Below are 26,786 nucleotides of genomic sequence, written 5' to 3' on the forward strand. Positions count from 1 at the left end.
CTGCACAAGTAGGCTCATATATGTGTCCCTGCACATAACCTTCAGAAAGTAACAAAAGGGAAACTACTAAGCTGGGAAGGAAACATGAAATACTAAAATGAAAGACAAGGAAACAGATGGAAGTCAAGAGGAAAAACTCATAGCATGCCGTACAAAATAAATCTCTGACCAGGAAGAATACATTTGACAGCATGCACATCATGAAAACATGCATCTACTCACAAGTAACAGTTTGTCTTGGTGAAATCACATGCTGAAAGTTAACAATCAACCAACGCATCTTGGGTAGATCAGCACATTCTTCATGCTCAGTCTTCCACTCAGCCTCACCAAGACATCCATGTTTCAACTACATCCTGGCTTAATAGCTTATTTTAGGTTTTAGGAAAGCTTTAAAGCTTTGAGAAAAGAGCCTCAGGTTCCCTTTGCTGAGTGAATACTGGTGCAGCTGCTTGATTACATCACTTTCAGAAACGATCAGCAGGAACTTTCCATGCTACTTAAGGGTGTAGTCCTGCTAGTTAGCATTGCAGCCCAGAAATACAGTTTCTCAATTTTATGTTAAAGAACATTTCTCTCTAGAAATGTTTCTGTTTTGGTAAGTGAAACATGGGTGAAAAAAAAAATCTACCTATCCCATTAAGTATGTTTTACCTTTGCCTTCCAGATTTCTGTATTAATTCTTTAAAAGTTAATCTTCATTTTCATTTTCTCTGGTGTTCCCATATGGATCCTCAGCTTGTATCCTCTCAGGTCCATAGACATACAGAACTGTCAGCAAGTAGAATATTACAGTAAGTGTTCAAACATGCCTATGATGGAAATGTAACTGGAGAGAATACTTGAAAAAATACCTGACCACAAGAAACATGGGATTAGTTTAACTCATAAAAAGCATGAGCACAAGGGCTTTGCAGCAAAGGACCCAAGGATGCCTCTGGCAGGAAAACTAACCTGTAAGTAGCAAGGGCAGAAATTCTACTGAAGAGAAGTTTGAGTTACATTAGGAGTAATGAGGCAGCATGTAGAAAAACAGGAAACCACTTTCCTCAGATTGTATCACGTTTGTCTTTTCTCTTCAGTATCTACACTGTAAAGGCGGAGAGCTATAAAAGGGAGGAAAACAGCCCATATAGAGCAGTAAGACAAGATGTCAGAGAGTGACATCTTGTTAAATGTTAGACAATAATGATAACAGAGCCCATAAAAGATGAAATTTTAAAGAACTTGAAAAGGGAAAAAAGGAAAGAGGCTGATGCTATCTAAGAAAAATAACCTAGAAATTTATGTAAGAACTGGTTATAAAAGCATGATAAAAATGCTCCATGTCTTCTTCCTATTAAACCCAGTCCTAATTACAGCAGCTGAGCATTTACAAACACAGAACCAGTGTAGCCTGCCAAATGCCCATAAAACACCCAAACACTCCTATCAGAAACTCTCAAATGGAAACACTTCAGAAGGAAACTACACAGGCTCTTCTTTTTCACGTGATCCTGCAGACCAACTGCTGGCCATTTATCACAGCATCTTGAACCACTGCATTAGAAAGTTTATAAAAACAAAAACCTGGCTAAGAAATTTCAGGAATAGATTGTAGAACTAAATGTAGGCTTTCAACCTCGTACCATGCTCCCAGAGGGGTTACAAGAAAGTTCTTTTTAAAAAAAAAGTTGTCCTGGCTTTTCACTCTCAGCTTCCTTATTTACATCACTGGTCAAGGAGCCATCGTGAAGAAATGCATTTGCTGTTTAGATTGGACAATTATATGAGTCATATGGTTTGGTCAGAGTCTTACCACATGTCAACTTGGGAACAAAACACCAAGAGACTTAAAAGGAGGACTCAACAGTTATCCTCTTATCCTGTTATTTCAGCCAACCTTGTAATTGTCTCTCAACTAGATCTCATTATCAATAATCCTTTTAGTGGGATCAGGTTCACTTTAAATAGCTTATTACATGGATGACAGAAGGAGAAAAAATAACTTAAAAATTATCAGACAACAAAAATTATTTCTAAAAACAATGTTCATATATTGATACACAGAGGATGATATTCCTTAAAATTCTTCTCTCCGTGAAATTAAGTTTTTTCTGTAAAAGTGAACAGACCCCGGTGATTTTTTTCAAGACATCGTCTATTTACAAAGCAAATTCACCCCATCTAGGGAATTAAACTATAACAATAATGATAACATTATTTAAATTGCATCTTCTGAATTATCTGAAAGTGTAACTTGGAGTATCCCCAAGAAGAGTTGTGACAGGGAACTGTTGGTTCAGTCAGGAGTTCATCGACACCTTAATAACAAAAGGACAATTTTGATCTCACGTTAAAACTGATAAAATATCCTAAGGCCAAATTAAATTACTATGTGTTTCTCAGCTAAGAGACCTCTCACTGAACTAAGCTTCCATTTCCAATTAAGTATCACCTGTGTATCTTGGTACCCTGAAAAACACTGGAAAGATGTCAGTAACAATGCCTGCCTAAGAATTTACCTAAACAATCTCTGTTGCACGCTTCAAATTCTGCATTGTTAGATCATTTTTCTTCTTGAGCAGGCATTCCATATTAGGACAGGTTGTATTTAATAAATTTTAAACTACTACAAAGTTTCAAATTCACCTGAAGCAAAGAAGAATCCCAACCAACTTTTAATCAGTCCTCAAGTGCCACCTCATTTCCTTTTCCTCGTTCCCAGCCACCCTAAAACACACTCGTTTCACACATTGGTCTGTCTGTCTCTCCCTTCACATCCTCTGGGCTTTTTCCAATTTTTCCCCACACAGATTTTATTTAGTGCATTGGTGCCAACTGCATTCAGAAGGCATTGATACACTGACATCGATTACATGCTGGCTATATTCTCTAGAAGCAATAAAAGTAATTTCTTTTTTTTGTTGTTTTCAAGGAGTAGCTTCATGTACCAAGTTTTCACAACACCCAAGAATTACTTTCTAATTTGGTTAAAAGTAAAAATTGCCTACTAAATAACTCTGCAAAATACCTCTGCTGATGTGCCCAAGACACCCATGCAAGAGCTCTCATCTGAAATACTTTGTTATCCCATTCTTTCTGGCGCACAAGCAGAGCTTGGAAACTCTGATGAGTGCCATTTTACCATCAGTCATGTGTGGCCTGATTCTATGTAGCATGCACCATAAGCAAAAGGCAGAATTACATCATATGGGTTGCAACCCCTCAGAGATTACTCTCCACTCCACTAAGTTCATTAAAAATAGATCAGCTGTGTGGGATAATTCTATTTAATCTTTCCAACTTGGTACTCCATCAGGCTAAATTAAAAGGACACTGATGGAAAGAACTCTGACCACAAACAAGAGATGAAACGCTGGCTTCAGGAAGAGCAGAGGATGGTGGATCAGGCAGAGGATGAGCCACAGTTCATTCAAATTTCCCATTCTCTCTTGCACTGCTTTGCTCTATCGCCCTGCATACTCTGCATCTTCATCCCTATAAGCTAACCAAGAGGGTAACTATTCAAAGCTTTGGATCTGTGCTGTGCATCACTGAGCTTCTAAGGGTACAGAAATAACTATTTGCTTCTACAGGAACTGGCTCTGTCCACGATTCACAGGGATGTCTCTGCTTCAATGCCTTTTTGCCCTGCCAATCTGCATCACAGCTACATGCCAACTTACAAAAATGAAAATTAAATTTGACCAATTTAATTGTTCTCCAATTGCATCCTGTTTCAACTGCTGAGATTTTCACACGTTTCAGGTGGAAAACAGGTCCTTCAATACATAATGACACAAACTGCAATTCTTGCTGAGAGTTTGAGGATCCTTTGTGATCAGCTGTGATGCCGCATTCAGTACATTCTTCATCCAATACTAATTTCTCTGCTGTCATCAAATTGTATTTCATGACAGCTCCATTTCCCAAATTAAATCTCTGGGCCACCTTTAATACAAAATATCAGACACACAGAGAAATAATCTTAACCACTTTAGATGAGAAACAGAAAATATTAATTCTGTACTTAATAATGAAAACAGCTTTCATACAAAATGCTTCAGCTTTGATATCACTCAAGTGAAGAAACTACCTGGTCTTTGTATTGACTCAGTCCTTTCAAGTGGGAAAGTACTGCTCCTCTCAGCTGGCTCTTCTTGCTCAACTGATTTCCACTCTAATATTCTCTCTGTCCACAAGAGAACTTTTTCAATCCCTTCAAAAAATGCACTCTGGCTTGCTGCTGGTGGTATCACGCTATGGCTGCCCCAAGGACCATGCAGATTAAGTAAATAAAGGAATGTTATTACAGAAGTTTAGAAAGAGAGAAAAAGGAAGTCAACAAACAGAGGGCACTTTATGAAGAAGCTTCCCAAATACCTCTGGTCTTTAGCTGAAACAAGTAGTTTTGGCTTGTTAGATTAAGCAGGTGAGGTAGTGTAGCTTTCAAGCTTTTACGTAAAAAAGTGTAACTTTAGGGAATGTTTGCATGAATGCAGAGTTGCCAAGATATACAATCAATAGTGAGAGAACTCTCCAGGAACATGTGGCAGCACAGGACACGATCATGGTGAGAACAGATAGGCAGTGGCTTGTTATCCAAACTGACAGGAGTGTATCTGGAAGGCTGCAGTGTTTCAAAACAAACAAACAAAAAAAAAAGGAATGTGAACTACCAGAAATGTTGCTGCTAATGAGAAGTGTAACAACAACAGCACATTCAAACGGCAACAGCACATCAAATCAATTCTTTAAGGGCCAACTCACAGCAGTTAGCCCATATGATGAAAAGGGAAGCCTCTATTCCCACCAAGTTCAGTGCTGCAACACATTCTAAAAGCAACTGTGGATATTTACTGAACACTGACACCAAGGCACATCTGTATAGGCAAGGCTGAATGTGATGCCCCTGGCCCAGGAAATTTCAGTTGCTGAGAGACTGGATGCAGCATTTCAGTGGCAGAAAGGTGAAGCTGGCACATGTCTTGAACATGGAACCATTTTGGTTTTGACTCTTCCTATTTTAACTCCTCCTTTCCCTGATATTTTAGTGACTTTTATGGGGAAATAAAGGTGATGAGCTTGAAGGGCTGATTACAGGGGATTCTGGAGGAGAGGAATAAACACAAAGTCAAGAAATTACCAAACCAAATACTCTGGTACTTTGGGGAAGGCACAGGAGTAATGCAACTATGGAATTCACAGTCCACTGCAGTATCAGCAAATGAACACCTAGCAGAGAGGAGCCAGGACAGTGACCACAGACAAGCAGCACAGCCCTGTACTACCACCTTCTCAACTGTGCACCAACCAGCAGTTGCATGAACAAGCTTTAAACACCCCTCTGTCAAAAGAGCTTGATATTGAAACATGACAACTTGAAAAGACAAGCCCTAAAACAGACAGGAGGAGGAGAAGGTATTTGACTATGTCTACAGACTAAATTAATAACTTTTGTGTGGTCTTCAAGAAGCTCTCAAAGCCACCCAAGTTTAAGATGCATTTACAATGAACACTCTAAGACATGACTCATTAAGTAGTGTAACAGCCCCCAAAACACTGAGGCCATCAGGAAAACCATTTGAATCAGGAGAAACGTGTTAATTAAGAAACTCGACAGCAGCATAGACTCTGAGAAACCCCTAGAGAGGCAGGGGAAAGATCCCACTTTCCACATTGACATTTCACATCTGGGAAATGTGAATCATCCCACCATCACTGGGAGAAATCCAGAAATTGCAGGAAGGAAGGAAGCTTTGAGTTGGGGGGTGGGGGCAAAGTGAAAGACGGGAGACTTCCTATCTTGAACAAAGGGATAGAAAGAGGTCAGCACTGTCCTGGTGAGGACTGAAGACAAGGAGCTGAGTTCCCAACTTCAAAAATACTTTTAGGTCTTATTCAGAAGAGGGGATGCAGGAGTTTGGTGGTTGCTAGCTAAAACATCATCTCTGGTTTTGTACTCAAAACTTGCCTCTAGAATCTTCTGCAATGGCTGAGAAATGACTTTGATTTTTTAAATATCCAAATAAAACATTTTCTTTTTCTATTTGTCTCCTATCTGACTTTGTAATGAAGAACTGAAATTTCTTTTACCATATTTTCATTTGCACTCTTACCTAATCTTTTAAATGAATTTAGGAGAAGCTTCCAAACATGAGATACATTGCTATCCCAGAAGAAATGAAGTATAAATGGTGTATGTAGGCAAGCAGACTGGCAAACTGTGATAGCTGAGGAATCCCAGAAGTTTGGTCATGACTCTTGGCAAGATATGGATACAATTTTGATAGTATTATCAAATGGCAAGACCAGAAGAGACATTTGTCCTGACATGGACAGGTCAGCTCTCATCTAGTAGAAGGAAAATCTGTAATTTTCAGACACTCACAGATTGCACAAAAAGCTTGGAGAGTTGGAAGGAGAAGGGTGACAAATTGGTTCTCTATAAATTACCTGTTAATAAGTTAAAAGAACGATAATGTGCATTATAAATAAATATCTACATATGGTCTAGGACTGCCCATTATCATTAATTCTAGACACTTATGACAATCCTCTGGCAGCAACGAATGTACTTACCATTCAAAAAGCATTCAAGGACAATATTCCCTAGAAACTGAATAGATTCTAGTGACAACCAGAAAAGTTAAAAAAAATAATATTTAATAGTAAAAGAAGCCTAGATTATCTCAGATGCCTTGTTTTTACATTAATTTTTAATCCTATTCACTTAAATGCATTAGCAACTTGCAAGTTGATGCAAAACGTAAGCCTATGTAATCCTGGTGCATATAAGTGTGGGTGTACATCCTCCACATAGATAAGACATAAAACACACATAAAAAAATACAGTTGCTTCATTCTTCTCTGTTATTTACATAATGCTCTGAGACAGCATTCACACTAAAGCCCACAAAATCATCTTACAATAAAACATGAGAAACGGAAAAAAAGAGACCAACAATCCTTCCATGGAAAACAGGTGATACTGTCTAAAAGCAAACACTAAAGACTGCTTAATTTACTGCCTTCTCACTCCATTATCCCATCAAATGAAACAAGGAGAAACTAATAAATATGACATCTAAACCAAATACCAAGAAAAACTGCTGTTTCATTTGTTTTAAGTCCCAAAGAAAAGCAAGAATATCCTAGTTTGTGGATAACCTGTAGTTCTCCAACAATGAACTGCAGCTAAGAAACAACTATTTAGTAGCATTTGTACTATATGCAAAGTAACCAACAGAGTTGCACTAATGAAGACTAAGATCAACCTAACTTACTAATAAAATATATTGTCACATCCCCTCAAGCCAGTTCTACAATTCCCAGCTGCTGCAGGCTCTGGGGAAGAAATCTGCCACAAATTGCTGGCTAATCTTAACAACTAATAAGTCATCTTGCTGCTGAAATGCTGATCTGTTGCCTCAGGGGCCTGCACAGCTTAAAATGCTGTGGAGACAAAAGTGATGGATTTTGCTTTTACAGTATAAGGAAAGAAACTTAAGTGCCTTCTGGCTATACCTGAATTCTGTGGGCTCCTGAGCTGTGCTACCATGGTCTGACCATGCCAGACAGGTGTCATCTGAGCAGCTGGGCATACAGCACCACCCACCTTCCAGTACTGAAAATGGAGAATGCTTCTTCCAAAAACCGGAGGATAAGGCACCTGAACAACAAAGATTTTATATTTGGAAGATCACAGCTTGCCCTGTAGAGTCCTACAAGCTTGCCTTGTAGAGTCCTACAAGCCTAAGAGAGACAAGGAGCCAATCCAATAAAAGACAGTCTTCACCTGTGTATCTTCATCCAGAGCAGCTGACTGTACAGCTCTTCCACATCCCACATCACAGCAAGTTCAGGCAGCTTCCAGAGAGGAAAACAAAACTACCTTCACAGTTCAATAAGCTGAATAGGAAACACCTTCATTATCAGTGAAGAAAAACTGAGTTATTAGCTTGGATGTCTACATTTTGGTTTTTAAAAATTGTACCTTTCCAAATCTCTCCATACTGCAGGTTGGGAGCCCACCTCCTGCAGGCAAGCTGTAGCTTGCAGTTTTACTGCTCATAGTCACATCAATGTATGTCAATTAATAAAAGCAACAATATAGCTCATAAAATATGTATTTGGCTCTCATAAGGCTACTGGCAAGAAACACCTTTCCTCTTAGAAAAAAATGATAAAATGAAGATTTTTAATTTTTAATCTGTTTTTTTAAATCTACATGAGACTCTACAGATAATCCAAACTGCAGTTGTAGTGACCCACCACAGGACAATCAGTAAAGGTAAGATATTCTTCTGAACTCCCATACAGTTTCTTGGTTTAGGTTGGAAGAAAAAAGGCCTATGATTTTTCTCTGTTGAATAAAGACCGTCATAGAAACTAATTAGTCCTTCAAGTTCTGTGAACAAGAAAGTGTACCACCATTCTCTAAATATGCACACGTGCTACATAGACAAGGTGTTGTGAATGTTTTCTTACTCACTACAATAGGATCATGACAGAAAGAAATTGTCTAAAGTAGGAATGAGAACAAGTCCTAAAACAATGCACAAAAGCGTCAGTGCTTTCCAGACTAAAATAAATTATAGCAGATTATAGCAAGGTTACACTCCACTGACTTCTCAGTCTCACCATACCAATTAAAAGTGCTATTTGCCTAATCATTTCTGTCATTCATAATTTCACAGCAGGTCTGCACTACATTCAAAAGTATATTTAACATTTTACGTACATCTAAAAGAGAGTACAGCTGACAATTATGCTCTCTAGGACCAGAGGCACTCTTTTAGGGGTCTAGGTTTAATCTTCCTCTTTAGAATTTTAGGCATTCACCTATCCAGGTAAATATAATCTATTAATAAAACTCATAGCCTTATGATGCCTAGGTAGGTCTATTTTCCAGAAAAACAGTATTTTGAAATGCTCATACTACAAGAGAGAATAGTATAGGGAATGTATCCTGAAGTTACACATACAGCTATACATCACAAAAGTAAAATCATTAGTTGAAAACTCAGAATTACAACAGAAATACAGAATCAGATCTTTGTGTATACGGCCAACTGCACGTGCACACAACTGAGATATCTGAGCACTCAGCTATGTTTTTCAGGCAACTGCCTTAACCATATGTCATCTCCCACTGACCACAATTTGATAAGCAATTACTTCTTTCAGCAGCAGTGATGCTGGCAGAAACAGCCCTTACCTCCTGCTCCCTGCCACATGTTCCCTCCTTCCAGGCAACCTTCTCAGCCCTGACACAGCAGCCACACAGTCAGACAATTCAAAGTAATTGATAAAAAGGAAGAAAAGGTGCTTCTGAACCCACTGCAGTTCCCCCGGTGCAATTTACCACCAGCCCCACAAATGGTTGTACTAGCACAGCTCAGAGGGTGGCAGGGGGCTGCTTACGCAAGCACGGTTCTCTCAGGAAACATGCCAAATTTCTCCCTCGGGAAGCAATTGTGTTCGCACCAAAACATCTGAAAAATCTTCCCCCTCTGTGCCCGGTCTGTAGGACCTTGGCCTGGGAATACAGACCTGGAAGGGATCCCTGGGGGTGTCCTAGTCCCCTTCCTCACGGTTTCAGACAGGAACCAACTCAGCAAATCCAATCAGTCAGGAGACATCCCGTAGCAAGCCACTTGTCAGGTAAACAGTGTACAGCCTGAAATTGAACTGAATGTGCAGGCTGGGGGGAAAAGAAAGTTCCTGAGGTTTCCCCTGTTTACATATCAGTTGAATCAATTCTGATAAAACTTTGTAAAATGAAATTACACACTGTCCTATACTATCTTTCATTGTCACTTTCCAGCTTGAGGCTAAGGCAGAAGTTAAACATTGAATTTTAAAGGCATTAACATGGAAACCTCTAAGCCCAGAGAAACCTTCCATTAAATAGAGCTTCTGTTACACTGCTGCAAAAGATGGAAAACTAAAAACTAAAAATAATACAACTGAAAAAATATAAAACAAAAACACATAATGGCCCACGTATAGCTAAAAAAACAAATGTGAAAAAACAGTAACAGCAAACGATTTGAGGTGAGCAATAACATGGCCCTAACTGAGGCATAATAGGATCACTCTGAGCAAAATGCAATCCTGTTTCACTTCATTAAGTTCCAAGTTATCCTCCAGTTTCCCAGCACTAACGGAAACGTTTCCTCATTGCCACTGCAGGAGCAGACTAACAACAACAAACATACTCACTGCCCCAACCAGCTTGTTAACTTAATGAAATCATTTCAGTCAGAAATCACACAAACCCAAATTCATCCCAAATACCTAATTAATGACTTACTCCTAGAGATATTAAACAGAACAGGTCAATAAATGAATGGCAAATTATCACAAAGTTCTAAATAAGGATAATACTCGTATCTTTGGGCTTTTTTTTTCATTGGATAGTTTCCCTGAACTTAGCCTGTGGACACAAAATTTCCTGCAAGACATGCCAACAATACCATTTAGCCTGAGCCTATTACTGCACACCTGGCTAAGTCCTACAAGGGACTAAGAATTCTCCTGGAAACGAACTATATTAATATCCCAGAAGAAATATCAAGGCCATTCAGGATAAGGATCACTGTAATTAACTACTTCCACAGCTGACTATTCCTGGGGAAGGCCACAGGCCAGCTCTCTAGCCTGTCACTGAGCAGTCTGCGCCTGGGTTTTTGGAGCTCTTTTGGGAACCGCTCGCACACACGCACAGCCACGGGGGGCCCGGTGACAGCCGCGAGTCCGCACGCACCGAGACGGCGACGAGGCACAGCACAGCCTCTCACACCCGCCTCTGAACAGGTACATTTATTCTGCTTATGCAACAGAAATAAAAGATGATTGAGTTTCCTCATACCCTCTAGCAACTTGAAACGCTGTTTAGTCTTTAACTGACCAGCATCTCACCTGACCAACAGTTTATATATATATATAGTATTATATATGAGTATCCACATATTATACAGTTTCATATTTAACAGTGGCATTTAGATTATTGTTATTTATTTTCCAATGTTTCCGCAGTTCTAATGGCATGGGCATGGGAGCGACCCGGCTGAAGGCCCCACCGCGAGCGCTGCCGCCCGCGCTTGCCGCCCCGCTCGACGCCCCGGGCCCGCGCTTCCCCGCGGGGTCGCTCCCCGTCTCCCTCCTCGCTTTTTCCCGGGGACGAGACCCCGGCGGCCCCCGCGGCCAGCCTACTGCAGGCTGCGGCCCCGGCAGGAGCCCCGCGGCCCGCCGGTGCGCCCCGCGGGGGCGGTGGTCTCCGCGGGCCCGGGGCGGGGGCGGGTGATGCCGGCGCGGCGGGGACCGCGGCCCCCAGCGCGGCGGGCCGGGAAGGGCTCGGGTTCGGCTCAGCCCCCACCCCAGAGCTTCCCCGGCCGCCTTGGCCGCCTACCTGATCGACCGGTTCCCCTCCCCGGTGGGCTCGGCACGGCTCTTCCCCTCGCCCGGCTCCGTCAAGCTGCTATCGGAGTCCCTCCTTCGTGGTACCTTCACCGACAAGAAAAGCGAAAAGCGCGTCTCACCAGTGCCACGGGTGCTTTCACCGCATTAAGAGGGCTTCCCTCCCCCCCCATCGAGGCAAAGTCTGTTCTGGGATTTGTGGATCAGTGCTCTCAGGCATTTCATAAGGTATTTTTAACCTGTTGCAAAGTCAGGCAACACTCGAGAGTGGAAATAACACCAATGGAAATAACACCAAAACTTCAGCATAGGGATGGCCCGCTATCACATACACCAGCCCTGCACACCCATACACCATTAGGAGTCCTGCTGCCATTGCTTGCTAGTCTTTAAATTTTCAAACTCAGTTCAAAACCCCAGACGAGGGGAAGGACTCACAGAGATTTGGACCCTAGACTCTTGGAACAAGTTTCAAATTCCAGCAGCCTTCTGTTTTTCCAAGACAGATAAACTAAGTGGCTTGCTGAATACTGCATGTGTTTTCAGGCAAGATCTGGAAAACAGCAGGTCTTTCCTCAGAAAGGACATTAAACATCCTGTGACACTTTTCATGAGAACTAAGATAAAATTGGATCTTTTCTTACGGTTCCCAAACACTGTTGCTGGACAAGAGCTGCTTGGTTCTTGTCGTTCCCCCAGGACCTTGCTGACTTTCAGTGCTGCTATAAAGAGCAAGTGCAAAGCTCCCAGGAGTGTGCAAGCAGAGCATTTGGAGAGTGACTGGGAGACATTTGCTATGCTGGTCTTCAGGATGAAGTTCAAAATCCTTCAAGGTAAGGGAGCATACATGATTTCAGTAAGCGTGGCAGCTTTGGGGTGGATTATTGATTGGAAAAGGCTTCCCTTTCCAGATGACAGAGCTACTCTGTGCAGTACAGCCAGCCACACAGGACAGCTAGGAGAGACTCATACTTCACCTTTTTCTGCACACCGTGGGATGAAGCTAAACACTGGGCAGCCCACATCACCTATGTACATCTTCCCTAGCAATACACCTCTCCTGCAGCATGGTGGCTCACAGCAGCTCGAGAGAAAAGGAGCTACTTTTCCCTACCATCCGTGTGGGTAACAAAAGCTTGTCCTTGAACGAGAAAAAAGTGCATCTCTTACTTTCTTGGTGAGTTTTTTATTTTTTTCCCCTCTTTTTTATAGTTTTTTTTTTATATTTTGGAAATATTTTTAATCTTACGTGGATTAAACTATGCTTCACGTTGAAAGATTTTGTCAAAATACACTTCTAACATAGTTGCAATGCACTTCATTTGAACTGTGTAAAGCTGCAAGATAATAGCTCTGAACAACGTGTATATTGAGCTACCGGTCAAGTGACTGGGGATCTCAACATCGCAGCAAACTTCCTCTGCAAGTCTGGTTGGCAGCATCTCAGTGACAACTCCCCATCAGCAGTGGGAATGACAGCGGTTATCTGTGTTGGCTGCTGTCATCGTCTGGGTCAACAACAGGTAATGTATCTCTGTGGTGTGGAAAGGATATTGCCAGAGTGCCACAGAACCGTGTGTATTTGACATACCCGGGATATGCAGAGACGCAGTAACACCACTCACACCCTGCTGACCTGACGCTGGCATTACAAAACTTTAAAACGCTTTTGTGCTGTTTAATTTTTATATAGATCAGTTTTAAGCACTGAAGTGTCCTAAGCTAGATATCGCCAAAACAACATTCATGACTTCATTTGGTTCTTGGACCAACACTCTTAACAGTAATAGAAATACAAGGTTTTGGGTTACATGCATGTTTTACACATTCGTGACAGGCTTCCTTTTGTCACTGCTAGAACAGCTTTTTCTCATGCAAGTTTCAGCTGCTGACACCAGACAAATGACCCATTACATGGCTCCATTTAGCCGTTTGACAAGCAACAGAATAGGACTCACCTGTAGTGGCCTTAATCCCTCCAAAGTTGCAGGACTATGCATGTTGCTTTCTTTAGAAGTGCTGTAATCAAGATATGAAAGGAGCACATGCCCTCACCTGGAGTGCCTGACCAGGCAAAGAAAACACACTCAGGAAAGGACTTGTTTTGGTTTGTTTCCTATGCAAACAAGAGTAATACTTTTGCACTCTTTAACACTTTGCAGAACATACAAATAAACAAAGTGTAATACTATGGAATTTAACAGGTAAAATAAGCGTTTTTACAGTTTGGAGGCTGGTTAGGTGCCGTGGTACTGTTGATGAATGGCCTTCCTACAGTGTATTAAGTTGAACCTTTATATACAAATATCTGTTGTAAACTGAAAACCTCATTACCCTCATTCCACTGCCCTCCTCTCCCATCTCCCTGTTACAGCCAGCCAAAGTACAAGGGTATGCTGTAATGGCATGCTCAGAGCAACATTTCCAGATCTGGTCACTAATATTTGGATCTACAACCTTTGGCATCCTATAGCCAAGGGAACAGAGGCAATAGTGGCATCTCTGGAAATGAAGCCAAAGATAGGAGAAACTACAGTCCCTATGGTTCCCTCAATCACCCCTCTGCAGCTACAGTCCAAATATTGCTGACTCTAAGGGAAGAAGGTAAAGTACCCACCACTTGTGAGCAGAGGCTCCTTTCTGGAGGTGAAGGCAAGCTCTGCTTCTTACTGACATAAAGGGCTTCAGAAAGGGATCAAGAGACTGTGATGAAATGCTTAAAATATGTGGTTGTATAAGTCATATATGTAACCTGGGATAGAAAATTATTATTCCATGGCCTCCTCACTTTTTCATGGACACTAGCAATTCCTGGAACATCAGACCATCATATGGCATCAGATCAAAAAATGCTTTTAAAATTAGCCAGTTTCTAATGACATTCAAAACTAGATGTCGGTATGTCTTTCAACCTATTGAGTGCATCATCTTTCAGAATCTTTGGAAATTTTGGCAGAAATATCCTCTCTTTATTGATATAAAATAAGTATAGGCAGATCAATACCTAATATGAGTTGAACAAGAGGACAATTCGTCTCCTTTTAGTAATTACAAGCTTCCACATTTCAAACCTCCTGCCTTGCTGCTGTTAATCTGGGATATCTCTTCTGGCATGCCACTGAAGTCCTTGGTCCAAGCACATACAGTAAACTTTTTAGACACATTTAAATGCATGTATTTTACAAAGATCTGCACTCCAGCTAGCTAGTGCAACAATGTTTCACTGGAAAACAAAGATTCATCACTACAATTGTCCTATGGAAACATGGTTTAACAAACTTTTGGCTGGACAGGAGCTTTAAAAAAACTTTGTATGTCAAATGACTTGCTTTTGGCAACCTGCTAGGCTTCCTGCTAGCAGGCTTTTTTTTTTGGTGAAAAAAGTGAAATGAAATGTAGACATTTTGAAATTTCCCACCAGAAGAAAAACTTGAGTAAATGTTGGAATTTTTCACAGCATGGGAATAATAAATTTGAATTAGTTGTACTTGGAAGCAAGCCTTTGCACAGCCATTCCAGTTTCTCTTCCATATTCACTTGACTGTGGACCAGAAGTTTGGGCTACTTTAGTCCAAAGAGGAATCTGACACCAAATATAGGCTATAATGTTGTTCTAGTCTGGGGAGACCTAACCATTTCCATGGTTCTACAACTTTTCATAGCATTATGTTTTTATTCTTCCTTCTGAATGATGAGGCTTACTGTGCTGTGCAGAAAGGGATGGTGTTAGCAGCTTATCCTGCTCATCATCAACACCCTTGCCGGTACCAACTCTTGAGGAAATGAACAAGCTAAAGACAGCTGAATTGGGGATCAAAGCCTGAGGGCAGTGCAGGGGATCTTTATCCTGTTCTCCAAAGCAGCACATGATACCAAGTAAAAGAAGATGGTGAGCCACCATCAAGTCTTCACACCTCCACGACACAGAAAACCAGTCATTTGGCAATAACTGGCTGTACCTTAGACAAAACTCTGGCTGGTGCTTGCTGACTGCTGGGGCTTCCAGTGAGAGCTCCTCATCCAACCCAGGGTATCCTGTGCCCCTGGACATGTTTTTGTTCCAGCTCACCTGTAAAACACCTAAGACCTTAACACCTAAGACTACTTTCAATTCAGTTTTTACTACCTAATTGTTGTAGTTGTTGTGTTCACAGGCTGAGGGAGGAGTTTCTTTGCTTTAAACTTTAATACACTTCTTTAAATAAAATATTGCCATTGATAGTATCTACGGCAAACATTTACAGAGTTAACCAACACAGAAACTACTGTCATTCCACACAGAAACTTACAAGCATAAAAGACTTCTGTTTTATTTGGAGATGTACCAGATTATTTCCAGGGGCACTTATGCAACACAAAATCTTACAGATAATTTTTTTTTTCACCCCGTGCTTGTGCAAGGTGGTTTTTTCTCCCCCATTCATTCGCTTTTTTCTCTCAGAGTTAAGCATGTACAGACAGAGGCCTAAACCAGAGCAAGCTAAAAGTACATCAGAAACTTGCTCTGCATAGCAAGATATTTTGGTAAATATTACATTGATTATACATGGCCTTGCATTTTGATATCTGATACTGCAAGGGCTTGGTTTCCTCTTCCCATAGGGCAGTGCCTGAGCACGGTGCTTCATGGGTTTCCAGTGGCCTTTTTAGTATGGCAAGACATGTTTAGTATGACATGAGAAGTACATTTGTGAGTCAGGCTTCTGTCAGGAGCCATGGGGTGCCCAGAGGACCATGGGTGCAGGCTGGCTTGCAGCTGTGCTCACCCACACAGGCAGCACATCGTCTTCAGGAGGGGCTGGAGCTGAAATGAGGCTGGTGATGCTGGTAGGGGGGAAAAACAGCATCAGAGCATGGCCCCTCTTTGTGCCACTGACAGCATTTGGTATGAGAATGTTTGATGCATCACCCCTTCAAGGGCAAGCAGGTCAGCACAAACCAACCAACCAACCCACCTTCTCCCCAGGCTCTCCTGCTGTAAAACCACCCAAATGCTGTACCAGGTATGAGGATTCAGCCATGGGCCTGCAAAGCATGAGAGGCCTCCTGTGCATGTGCATTCACCCAAGCGTGCTTTCGGGTCTCCTGAGTAAAGGCACCCTGCACTACCCTTGGGGGATGAATACATGTCTGCACAAAGGCTTGAAGCCTCATCTTACCTTCTCAAGGCTTGAAATTTAAAACGATAAGGAAACATAGAATGGTATTATCTACCATTTAATTGCTCTAAGACTAATGCTTCTAACTTTATGACAGGTGACAGAAACTGGTTTCTTTATCGACAGATTCCTGATTCACATCTGAGTAATATTTTATTAAAGCTTGTTTATTTTTCAAATGGTCCTGAATGTTTTCTGCCCTACCTGTAAAAGAAAAAAATGTAGTGTGAAGTGGGTTATGGGTCAACCAGCAGCCATCAGCAGAAAGCAGCTTTAGTTTCCCTTGCATTGCTCTTCCCCCTTCCAAGAGGCAAGGTAGTGATGCAAAAGGGGCTGCCATGCTGCACAGGCAAATCTGCTGGAGAGCAGGCTTCAAACCTCCTACATTTGAAGAGAACAGATAACTTACTTTTTAAGCTAAAACACTGTGACAAACACAGGGAAATTCTGGGAGTGTTTTTGGCTTATCCTGCAAATATTTCTGGATTTTTTTGTGTGCAGCCTTTTGTAGCCAAGTGCAATATGCTGAAAGCTAGCTGGGTAACAGCATGCTTAGGACATAGGAACAGCATGTTTTTGTTTACTTATTCAAATAGCAATAGGGGTAAAGTTGCTCTAAAAACAATTCCACTAAAAGGAACTAAAATTTTTTTCAATTACATTCAGAATTCTGTGATTCACTTAGCCAGCCAGCTTTAAAAATGATAAATTAATTTGTTCATTTAGGGTTTTTTTAAATTAATATGCATTATTTAACAGTTAATTTTTAAAACCATAAAAAGAGTAAGAATAATTTTCAAACACAGGAGAGCATTCTCACTGTTCAAATCGATTCCAATAAAATAAGTTTTTATTTCAATGTCCAGGTGAAGCCTATCCAGCCTTCTTAGAGGAGAAGCCTCTCATGGCTTCAGTTGCCTTGTCCATATTACACTGTTGCACTTCACAAAGCAGATGTTAATGGACCACATTTACTGTGCTGCTTCCATTGCCTCCTGCTGACCATCAGGATATCGATGGGGTAATGCCAGTGGGAGGACAAAGGGGGTAGATTCAGCACAGTAGATAACAATACTGCTATCTCAACTCAGTGTTACACTTGCCAGTTGGTAATAATTTACTGACTTACACAAGAATATTTCAATTGCAGTCTCCCAACTGATGCAGCTGTTATGAAAGCTTGTAGGAAAGAACATTTTGATCAGCATGTCTTTCCTAATGCCTCTGAGGCATTAATTTCCTCATCCTTACTGACATACACATTCAACCTAGCATCTGCATCAGAAACCCCTACAAGATGAGACCAGCTGTTTTATTTTTGTGCAACTTGCTAACATATGAATGCAAGACAAAACCCCTGAACAGAAAAACCCCAAACACCCACCCAAGTCACAGCATACCAGCAGCTATACCATCTTGTTGCTTGAAGCACTGATGTCTCTATTGTGACAATCTGCATTATCAAAACAGTGTCTGTGATGGACTCTGTCTTGCTCTAAGCCACTGTTCCTTGATTCTTTCAATGCAGCAGAGAATGTGTATTCCTTCACAAGGGAAAGCTCCTCTCACAAAAGATTTTAAACAAAAAAAGCATGCCACTTGGAAAAAATGGCTACTTCTGATTTGTTCCAAATGCCCAGATTTGCTCAGACTTTTAAGAAAAAATCTGGAAAATGGTGAAGTTGTCAGCTTGGAAACCTGAGGCTGGAAGTGCCCTGATCATCACAACAAAATAAGCAAAAACAATTAAAAACAGGGAGTGACATTTTTTTAAGTGCAACATGATGCCATTTCAGGCTGTTTGTCCTCCTTCATTGCCTTAAATCATATCTTTAATTTGGTGCTTCATAGTTGCAACATGGTGTTTAGAAATAAACTAGACAGGACCAAAGAACTCTGCCCTGGCGTGATCAGTGGCTGCACCACCCTGAGGTTTGTGAGCAGCTTGGGGGACACTGCAGGAGGCTGCTGAACCCCCTGCCACTACCAGCCACTTTGCACAGCTCTGCACAACAACAAACTGCTGGAGGCCAGCAGAAAAGAGCTGTGCTTCTGCCAATGTCACAGCACTGGTTTTGATGTAAAAAGAAGAAGAAAAAAATCTCTATCATTTGGAGGCCAGTACATCCCCTGCTGCGTGTCTCACACGCAGAAACAAGCAATGTTTTAGACCAGGCTTATTGCCCACATTAGAGAACATCTGCATCTCAGTAGAAGACTTAATGCTTCGCCACAGGTCGTTGGGTACTCCAGGGGTGCTCCAGCCAAGTAGTAACATTCAATGCTCCAGCTCACGACCACCTACCCTTCCTTCACCCTCTGAATTTAGGCACCTCCAGCCAATCTGTGAAATCACCTGGCCTCCCCACCTACACCACCACTCTCTCACAGCTTGCACTAACAAAGAGCTCCTTAATTACTCACCCTGCAGGGCCCTTCCCACCTCGTTCATGTCACCCCAGAACTTCCAAAGATGCTGCTGCTTTGTCCTTTCCTGGGATCAGTACCTTCCCCTTCTGGGAGCTTCAGCTTTTCTTACTCATTTCTCTTCCATCTCTCCCAGCGCCAGTAACCCCTTGTTTGAGGCAAATTCTCAATTCCCAAGGCAGCTAACATGTTCTCCAAACTTTTACAGTCAGAACCACAATTTTTACTTTGCTTCTTTTTCTGCCTTTTCTTTGGGGGGGCTTGGGCAAGGAGGTGGGAGGGGAGGTTTGAAGAGCTCTCTTCTTGCACAGTCTCTATGTCTCTTTTTCTCCAAACACACGAATAATCATGCAAAGTTGCAATTAGCACCAGTAAATCTTAAAGAATCAGAAACTGGATTTGGTTTTTATGTTTAAAAAGGATTTATCTTCCAGGACCATCCTAGAGATCAGATGTTCTCTATCTTTCAGGTGCCAAGAGGTAGCAAGACACAAAATGGTCTGTGATCTTTTTCATAGCCTGTATTTCATTTATTCCCAAATTCAAAGACACCTTGTATTTAAAAAGAGATCCCAATAGAACTCCTCATCCAAATGGAAACAATCATGCATGTTTATTTTGTCATCAGTTCAACCCCATATGGTTCTCCCCTCTCTAAAGATGTGCTGTGTCCTGCCAAAAATCACTTGCAAGTATCTTGTGACAGTCTAATGGGAACAGAAGTGCTGATAACAGTGAAACACCAGGACAGCTTTGCTGAGGTTGGAATGCACTGCAAGCACCCCACCTGCCCTAGAAGTCAGATTCTTGTACTGCCCCCATGCTACCCTTCTCTAATAAATCTGATCAAGTAAATACTCTTAGTTGTTCCTCACTCTTCAGCCAGCATTAGGGACTTTCCCCCAACACTTTAGTCCAAGCACTTTACTTTGAAACACAGACCCTTCTTCCTATTGGGACATAATTAGACTTTTTGACAAAACCATTAAAAATCTGGGTTTTGCAGTGGCGGTGGGGAATGAGGAGAGCAGCATGTGATTCAAGAACAACAAATGGTCAAGTCCTAAAGAAGCAGCTCTTAGCACAAACCATCAGAATTGAGAGGAAATAGTCCCACTCACTCTGCTCCAACTTACCTTAATAATTACCTTACCATGTTTCAGAAAGAGAAGCTGGTTGACACAAAGCTGGCTTGTTAAGAGGCCTCATCAATTTATACCAAAACAAGTATTTTCAATACATACTAAATCTGCAAACTCACTGATCTCCCTTAGGGAAGTCTGCTTCTTCACTATCACTATTCCCAAAACAAAAGAGATCTAAGGATCTGGGTATTTCTAGGTTCTCAATAATACTTGTTGATAGTGCTGCAATTGAGCTTTGCTTGCACAATTAACAGTTTGTACCATCTATCCTAGAAGTTAATTTCTGTAGTTGAGCAAGACTGTTTTCAGACTGCTCAGATACCTCTGGATGATGAAGAGAGTCAAAGAACCCTCCTAGGAGATGACTGTAGACAGCAACTGGATACCAAACACAATCAGAAAAGTTCAAGACAACAGCAATGCTTTTAGAACTGCCCATAGTGCTCCCAAATGGCAAAAATACTGTAACAGTGCTAGAAACCAACCTCCCTGACATTCCTCCATTACCTTACTTATGGAGGGGGAACACAGAGGAGGAAAACAAAACTTGGGGTAAGTGGAGGAAGGCACAGTTTGAAGGTAAACAAGCAAGTTACAGTACTAGCAGATTCATATGATGGTGCTGGTAAGGACAGAGAAAAAAGGAGTCAGCTGGAGATTGAGGCAACAAAGAAATAGTTTTGCAGTAGGCTTTTCTCCCTCAGGAAAGGAAGAATTGAACTAACATGTTCCTCTAGGTTCTCCTTCAGACTTTCCATAACTCTCTATCCTATTAATTTAGTTTGCTAATCTTTTTCCCAACCAAGTATACTCCTTTGTGTAGTATATAATTGAAAGCATTTCCCCCGTTCTTTTAACGATAGCAATTCACATATTAAGCACTTTAAATTTTAAACCAGCATTTTCAAGTTAAAGTTTTATTTTGTGCTTTTCTTAGAACTGCTGTGATCTATTTACCTGACAGTCCCTGGAACCTTACAGCTAACTTCAGGGCTACCAGGACTGTGCTTTTCTTCTTTAACCACACAGCCTCAATTTGTGCATCTTCATAGTCCTTATATATTTTCTTGGATGGCTTGCTAGCATTTTTTTGTGTTTCTTTTCTTTTTTTTTTTTTTTGGGGGTAGAGGATTCTAATCCTAATAGAACTGCTATTTCACATTTGTTTACTTAACATTATATTCTTCCTTCACATAACTCTAAATGCTAAGAATGAAAGAACACCTATGTGACAGATATTCTGACATCAAATTCCCTTCAAAAATAGATCAGGGAGAAAAAGATGGGATCCTTCTCTGAAACAAACCAACCAAGTATATTTACATCGTTGATGTCATGCTTCCCTCTACCGTTTACTATAAGAAGTGCAGTTACCTCTTAACATTCTGAAGTCTTCCTTAAAAAAAAAAATAAAACAATGTCCAAATGAATCTTTATTTGCAGCCAAAACTTAGCAAATAAACTTAATGAAGGTTTTCTTTTCTTTATTAAAAAAAATAGAGGCACTGAGCAGAACTATCCTCACTTATCTCAAGCTTGATATTATAGGAAATATCAACTACAACATGCTAATATATTGTCTCATCTTTTGGTTTATAGTCTTTTAAAGTCAACTTCAAGAAGGCAAAAGGCTTCAAAGGCTAAAGCAATATAATTAAGAGTCAAAACATGTCAAGAACCAAAAAAAATCATGGAAATAACTAGTCATGTGTCATAAAAATAGTGTTACATATTTCACATCACTGCTTTCGAGAAATGAATTCCACAGATACATTAAAACTGTCAAAACAGTAGTGGTCTTTATTTCCATTAGACAAGTTAACACTTCAGTTAATATCACCTTTTTTCAGCATTTGGGAGATATGGAAAAGAATGACTTAGAAAAGTGAAATAAACCCCCTTCCAAAAATATACTGGATAATACATGTGTCTGAATTTTATACTGTCCCTCTGATGATCCTTTACATTGTGACATCATATACAGTCTTGCAAGACAAAATCATTTATGAACTCGTCTTCAGCCTCTCATTTGTGAGTCCTCAAGGTGTCTAAGAAAAGCAAGTTTATATCCGCTCTGCAGCAACCTAAGTACATAGATTTCAAAGGGGTCTCAATTCAACTTGAAAAAAAAAAATCTAGAGAGGTCCACAAATCAAAAGGGTAGAAAATACTGCATTGGAGTGAACATTCGAATTTTAGTGCCTTGGAGGGAAAGTTCACATTAACTTAAAAGCAGAAAGTACATTAGTCTGTACTTTTCTAATTTTAGTAACTGGGCTTTGAATAATGTAGTTATTAGTTGTTTTCAATTAAGAACAATTTAAAACTTGCAGACTACAGAAAAATAAATGAAAACAATCTCCCTTTACCATCTAATGCCAAGTATGTACCATATAAATAATATCTCTACTACAGAACTCTTCAGATCAGAGCTTTTAAACAGAAACAATTTAATTGTCAATTCAACAATTAAAATTTTAATTCACATCTTGTTTAAGATTTTTATTATAGAGAAAAATTAGTCCTGCAAAACCAGTTGGCAGTCTGTTCCTGTTGCAATTCATGACTACCAAAAAATTACGATCTTAAACCCCCTACCCTTGCCAAGCCTTCTCATAGTCCTGCCAAGAAACACATTTAGCCACAGAAGGCTTGTAAATTTATTTTTTGGGGGAGCAGGGGGGTGTTAAATAAAAAAGTGTCTTGTCTAATGAGGAAAGGAAAGGCAAAAAAATGACTAGTTTTCACAGTAAAATGCATCATCTTTGTAGTTTCATTTGAAACCAAGAAGAAATCATGAAACGTCATGAAAATAAGATTAAAAAATCTCCTAGAGTGATTACTAAATGAAGTTAAAATTACCACACTAATCAGTAAACCCCAGAAGAAAAGCAGATGCCTCATATCACAGGTCCTACATTAAACAGTATCCGTTTTTTAAAATAAATCCATAAAATCTGTATGTTTGGCCACTTTGCACATTTTTTTCCTCTAAAAAATACAGTGTACAGAAAAAAAATCCTCATAATTCCCAGTATGAATTCTGAAGTATAAGGTCAAAACCCAGAAGTTAAAGATTAGCTAAAAGGATTTTAAATTATTTACAAATCCAGCAGGTAGAACTACCATAATGGCTTTGTTTCCATCCTTGTAGTGGCTTTCACTCTTATCCAGCAGCATCTGCAGTAGGAATCTCTTCAGACAGCTTCATCACTGATCATCTGTCATTTTAAGCAATTCTAGAAGAGCACCAACAGCTCCAAAATAACCCTTTGAACAAAGGAAAAAGCAAACCAAAACCAATCAAATTCCAGAACCAGACATAAGCCTGAACATGTAAAGTCTTCAGTTCTATAAGGCAATTAAAAGATCTTTTTTATAAGATCAGCCCTGCTGTGCCAAGTATTTGCTCCATCTGATTATGATTTAATAAGATCTTCTTTAGGTACAAGAAAGGGCCTGATACTGAAAAAAATCTTACACAGTTCTCCAAAATTGTCAAAAAGAAATTACAGAACCATTATAATGATGCTATATTGAGGCAGGGCAGTTTCCATTATGAACCCATCCATCTGGTAGTCACCTCAAAATTGTGCTTACAAAAATTAATTATACTTGAGGTTTATATAGCAGCCCATGGTATGAACATTGTTGGTACCAGGGTCAGAGAGCAAAAATCAGAGACAGGCAATGTTTAACAACACACACCGCAAGATTAGTGATCAAGCCAAGAAGTTAACAAGCAGTATTTTCAAATGAATTCGTAAACTAAATTGCATTTATGCAGAACTTAGCTTGTTGCATTCACTTCAAAGCAATGGCACTGAAATTCTCCCCTTTTAACAAATAAAGAACAAGATCTTTGTACTTACAAATAAAAGTTCAACATGTATTTCCTTACCTCATGTTCCAAAAACAGAGCTTTCAGCTGTCCTTTGGACCAATAATCCATAGCATATGCTAGCACCTTCATAGAAATCATATTAATTCTGAGAAAGTTGCCAACAAATACCACTTTGTCAATGTTCTGTAAAATTGAAATTGAAAAACAGACCAGAAAAATTATATTCGGCTAAATTATTTGCCTCGTTCAACACGTACCTCTGCCTCTACTATAAAGTTAAATGGGAATTTTGGGTTACATTTAAACTCTCCAGACTGAAAAGTCAAAAAATAATTACAATTACTGACTGCTAAGCAGAGATGTTGCAAGAGATGTTTAATTGTATATGGCTGCACTGAAGACATCTTTGCCCCCTGCATGTTAAATGAAGTAACTTTCCAGAGATCGTTATGATTATTAAATCCAGATGGAGAACCTCTGAAAAGTATCTGAGAAGGATTGCATTAGAGATGGGAAGAAGCATCTTTCATTACCTATTATCTTGACTGTGGTTCCATTTTCAAAAAGCAAGTGAAATGTGGCTGACATAATACTGGATATGTATAGCATTCCTTTGTTTCAAAGCTCACTTGAACTCAGTTTTCATTCAGGAAATTAAGATTTTTGAATCATCAGCACTAAGATGCCAGCAAGAAAGCCATGGGCTATCCTTTCCTGTACGTACATCACTGCAGTAAGCAATGGTTCTGTCTGGTGTTTAAACAATGCCCATAACAACTATTTCACCAAGCCCAGTTCTGCCTGTTATGCACAAAAACGCACTTGCATTTTGCATTGGTGTACCATGATGTTCACCATACACTAGAATTGGTATAGAAGATTCAGTAGGAGGCCAAATCCTGGAGACAGAAGCTTTTACAGAAATCCAGAAGTACCCTAGAAAAGGATCTTCAGGAGTCCTCTGTAGAAAATTACCAGAAAACCTTTGCACAGGGGCGAGAATTACCAAGGGTTACCTCTCTACACTCATACAGCTCTATAAAGCCCAACACTTGGCTCTGCAGCAATTCCTTTGCCACAGACCACAGTTCTATCGTGTCCAGCACTGTGCATGTGACATCCCACAGAGAACATTCTCACTGGAATACTCGGTGTTGGAGAGCGAGGTACCCAGATGCAGTAACTCATTTATCATTTGCCAATGACTGAGTTACATATCTGATTGCCCTCAACACCAACCAAAAACATCAACACAAACTTTATTGAATTTATGACTGAAAATAAGAACATCTCAAATTTCAAAAGACTGCTACTGAACATAGCCAAGAGCACCTCGCATCCTTTGATAAGGCAGTTTTGTCTCTGAAGTAATTTCTGATAAAGGAGGGACAAACATGGAACTAATTAATTTCCTATAATGCAATACCACCAAACTGATTAGAATCTACATTTCAGTTTCACATTCATATTATTCTTTTCTGTATATAAACACAAAGCTATTGTTACCAGAAATTGAAACAAACAGTACCTAACACAGAGTATAAACACTGCTGTAAAATTTGAATCTAAAAATACTAGTCATACCTACTAGAATAGCAGAGAGTATATCAACATGAAAATTTAATATCAATTTTATTTTCCAAAATTCCTTGACAAGATTAAAAACTGTATTAATGATACAAAGTTTCCTGAATTTTTTGAACTGAACTAAAAACCCAGCATTTTTCAGGAGCTGGAAAATGAAGAAATGCTACTTTTATCCCTTAAGGGAGTCTTGTCAATTTACTTTTAAATTGTGTCCACTGCTGAAGCTTTCAAAGCTGAAAGACAGAAGTCTTAAACTGATGAAGAGATGGTGATGACATGCTTGCTTAAGCTAATCAAATTACAACATCCTAGAAAAGACATGCACTCTTGCACTCTGTGGGTCTCATTAAATTGTTCAAATACCCTGCAGTAGAAAGCTACAGTATAGCTTCAATGTAGTGTATTCACATATTTGCCAATATAATTGAACAGGGAAATCTATATCAATAATGCAATAAGAAACCCCCCACACACTTTTGCAAGATGTTCAGATGCAACTTACATGTTCTGCTAGTAAGAAAAGTATAAACCAGGGCATTGGTTTCCTTTATGCAGTTCTGCCGTGCCTAGGACAGACCACTTCAAATGATGTGTAGCCAAATGGTTCCAGACTATGGAATTTTTCTACCCCACTGCCAACTTTGCGCAAGCAAATTTGCTTTGAAGTTCTTCAGACAGAATATTTCATTTATTCCCCAGCCTCATTTTTTCCTGCACATATGCAAGTCATTTTCAACACAATATTAAAGCTGCAATCATTGGGAAAAACTTATCAAAAGTCATGCTTCAGGGCATAAATTGATTCTGTCAACCTAAAAGTGAGCTTCACCATAACCCTAATCTAATACATACAAGCTCCATAAAAGAATGTCATATTCAACTGTTTTTAAGCTCTTATTTGGGGATTTCATTCATCAAGCTTGCTGTAAGTCAGCCACGTCTCCCAAAGGCATTTAGGTGTCTAGATTATTTAGCAGAATGATAGCATTAGGTTTTTTTCCCCAAGAGCAAACTATCTGAAGATTAGGTTACTTGCAATGATACTGCATGTCTGATTTTTCTTTTTAATAGTATGCAAAGCTACTAAAAGAAGTTTTCATTCTCTAAAACTACAAAATAATTTAGTTCATGTGTTGGAAAAATTCTACTTTGACACTGTGAAATGAAGAATACTTAACACATCAATCCACATTCCTCCAGAAAATTCTATGGATCATG

The 26,786-nt window shown here is 40.0% G+C and overlaps 2 protein-coding genes and 1 long non-coding RNA gene across 6 annotated transcripts in view; 1 reads left to right on the top strand and 2 right to left on the bottom strand.

Moving 5' to 3' along the window:
* Positions 1-11,575, bottom strand: part of SLC16A12 (solute carrier family 16 member 12) — a 32,610-nt gene extending 21,035 nt beyond the window's left edge. Inside the window, exon 1 of one of the 2 annotated variants that reach the window (XM_008929868.4) lies at positions 11,399-11,575. The gene's annotated coding sequence lies outside the window, so the exon portion shown is untranslated. Of the gene's footprint in view, positions 1-9,202; positions 9,974-11,398 lie in introns of those variants that run through there. The other variant, XM_018069144.3, reaches the window with a different exon arrangement.
* A 172-nt stretch (positions 11,576-11,747) lies between these two features.
* On the top strand, positions 11,748-12,888 carry LOC115307276. The gene is made up of 3 exons (XR_003915644.1): positions 11,748-12,239; positions 12,318-12,583; positions 12,744-12,888. It is a non-coding gene; the product is annotated as an uncharacterized LOC115307276 (long non-coding RNA).
* A 9,022-nt stretch (positions 12,889-21,910) lies between these two features.
* Positions 21,911-26,786, bottom strand: part of PANK1 (pantothenate kinase 1) — a 35,316-nt gene continuing 30,440 nt past the window's right edge. For all 3 annotated transcript variants that reach the window (XM_018069150.1, XM_018069148.2, XM_018069147.1), the window contains exons 7-8: positions 24,039-24,164; positions 21,911-23,407 (exon numbers count right to left, since the gene is read on the bottom strand). In XM_018069150.1, the coding sequence (XP_017924639.1) occupies positions 23,348-23,407; positions 24,039-24,164 (186 nt within the window). In that variant the 3' untranslated portion in view covers positions 21,911-23,347. The remainder of the gene's footprint in view (positions 23,408-24,038; positions 24,165-26,786) is intronic.

This window comes from Manacus vitellinus, unplaced genomic scaffold, assembly GCF_001715985.3.
Source record: "Manacus vitellinus isolate BGI_N305 unplaced genomic scaffold, ASM171598v3 scaffold_15_pilon, whole genome shotgun sequence".
NCBI lineage: Eukaryota > Metazoa > Chordata > Aves > Passeriformes > Pipridae > Manacus > Manacus vitellinus.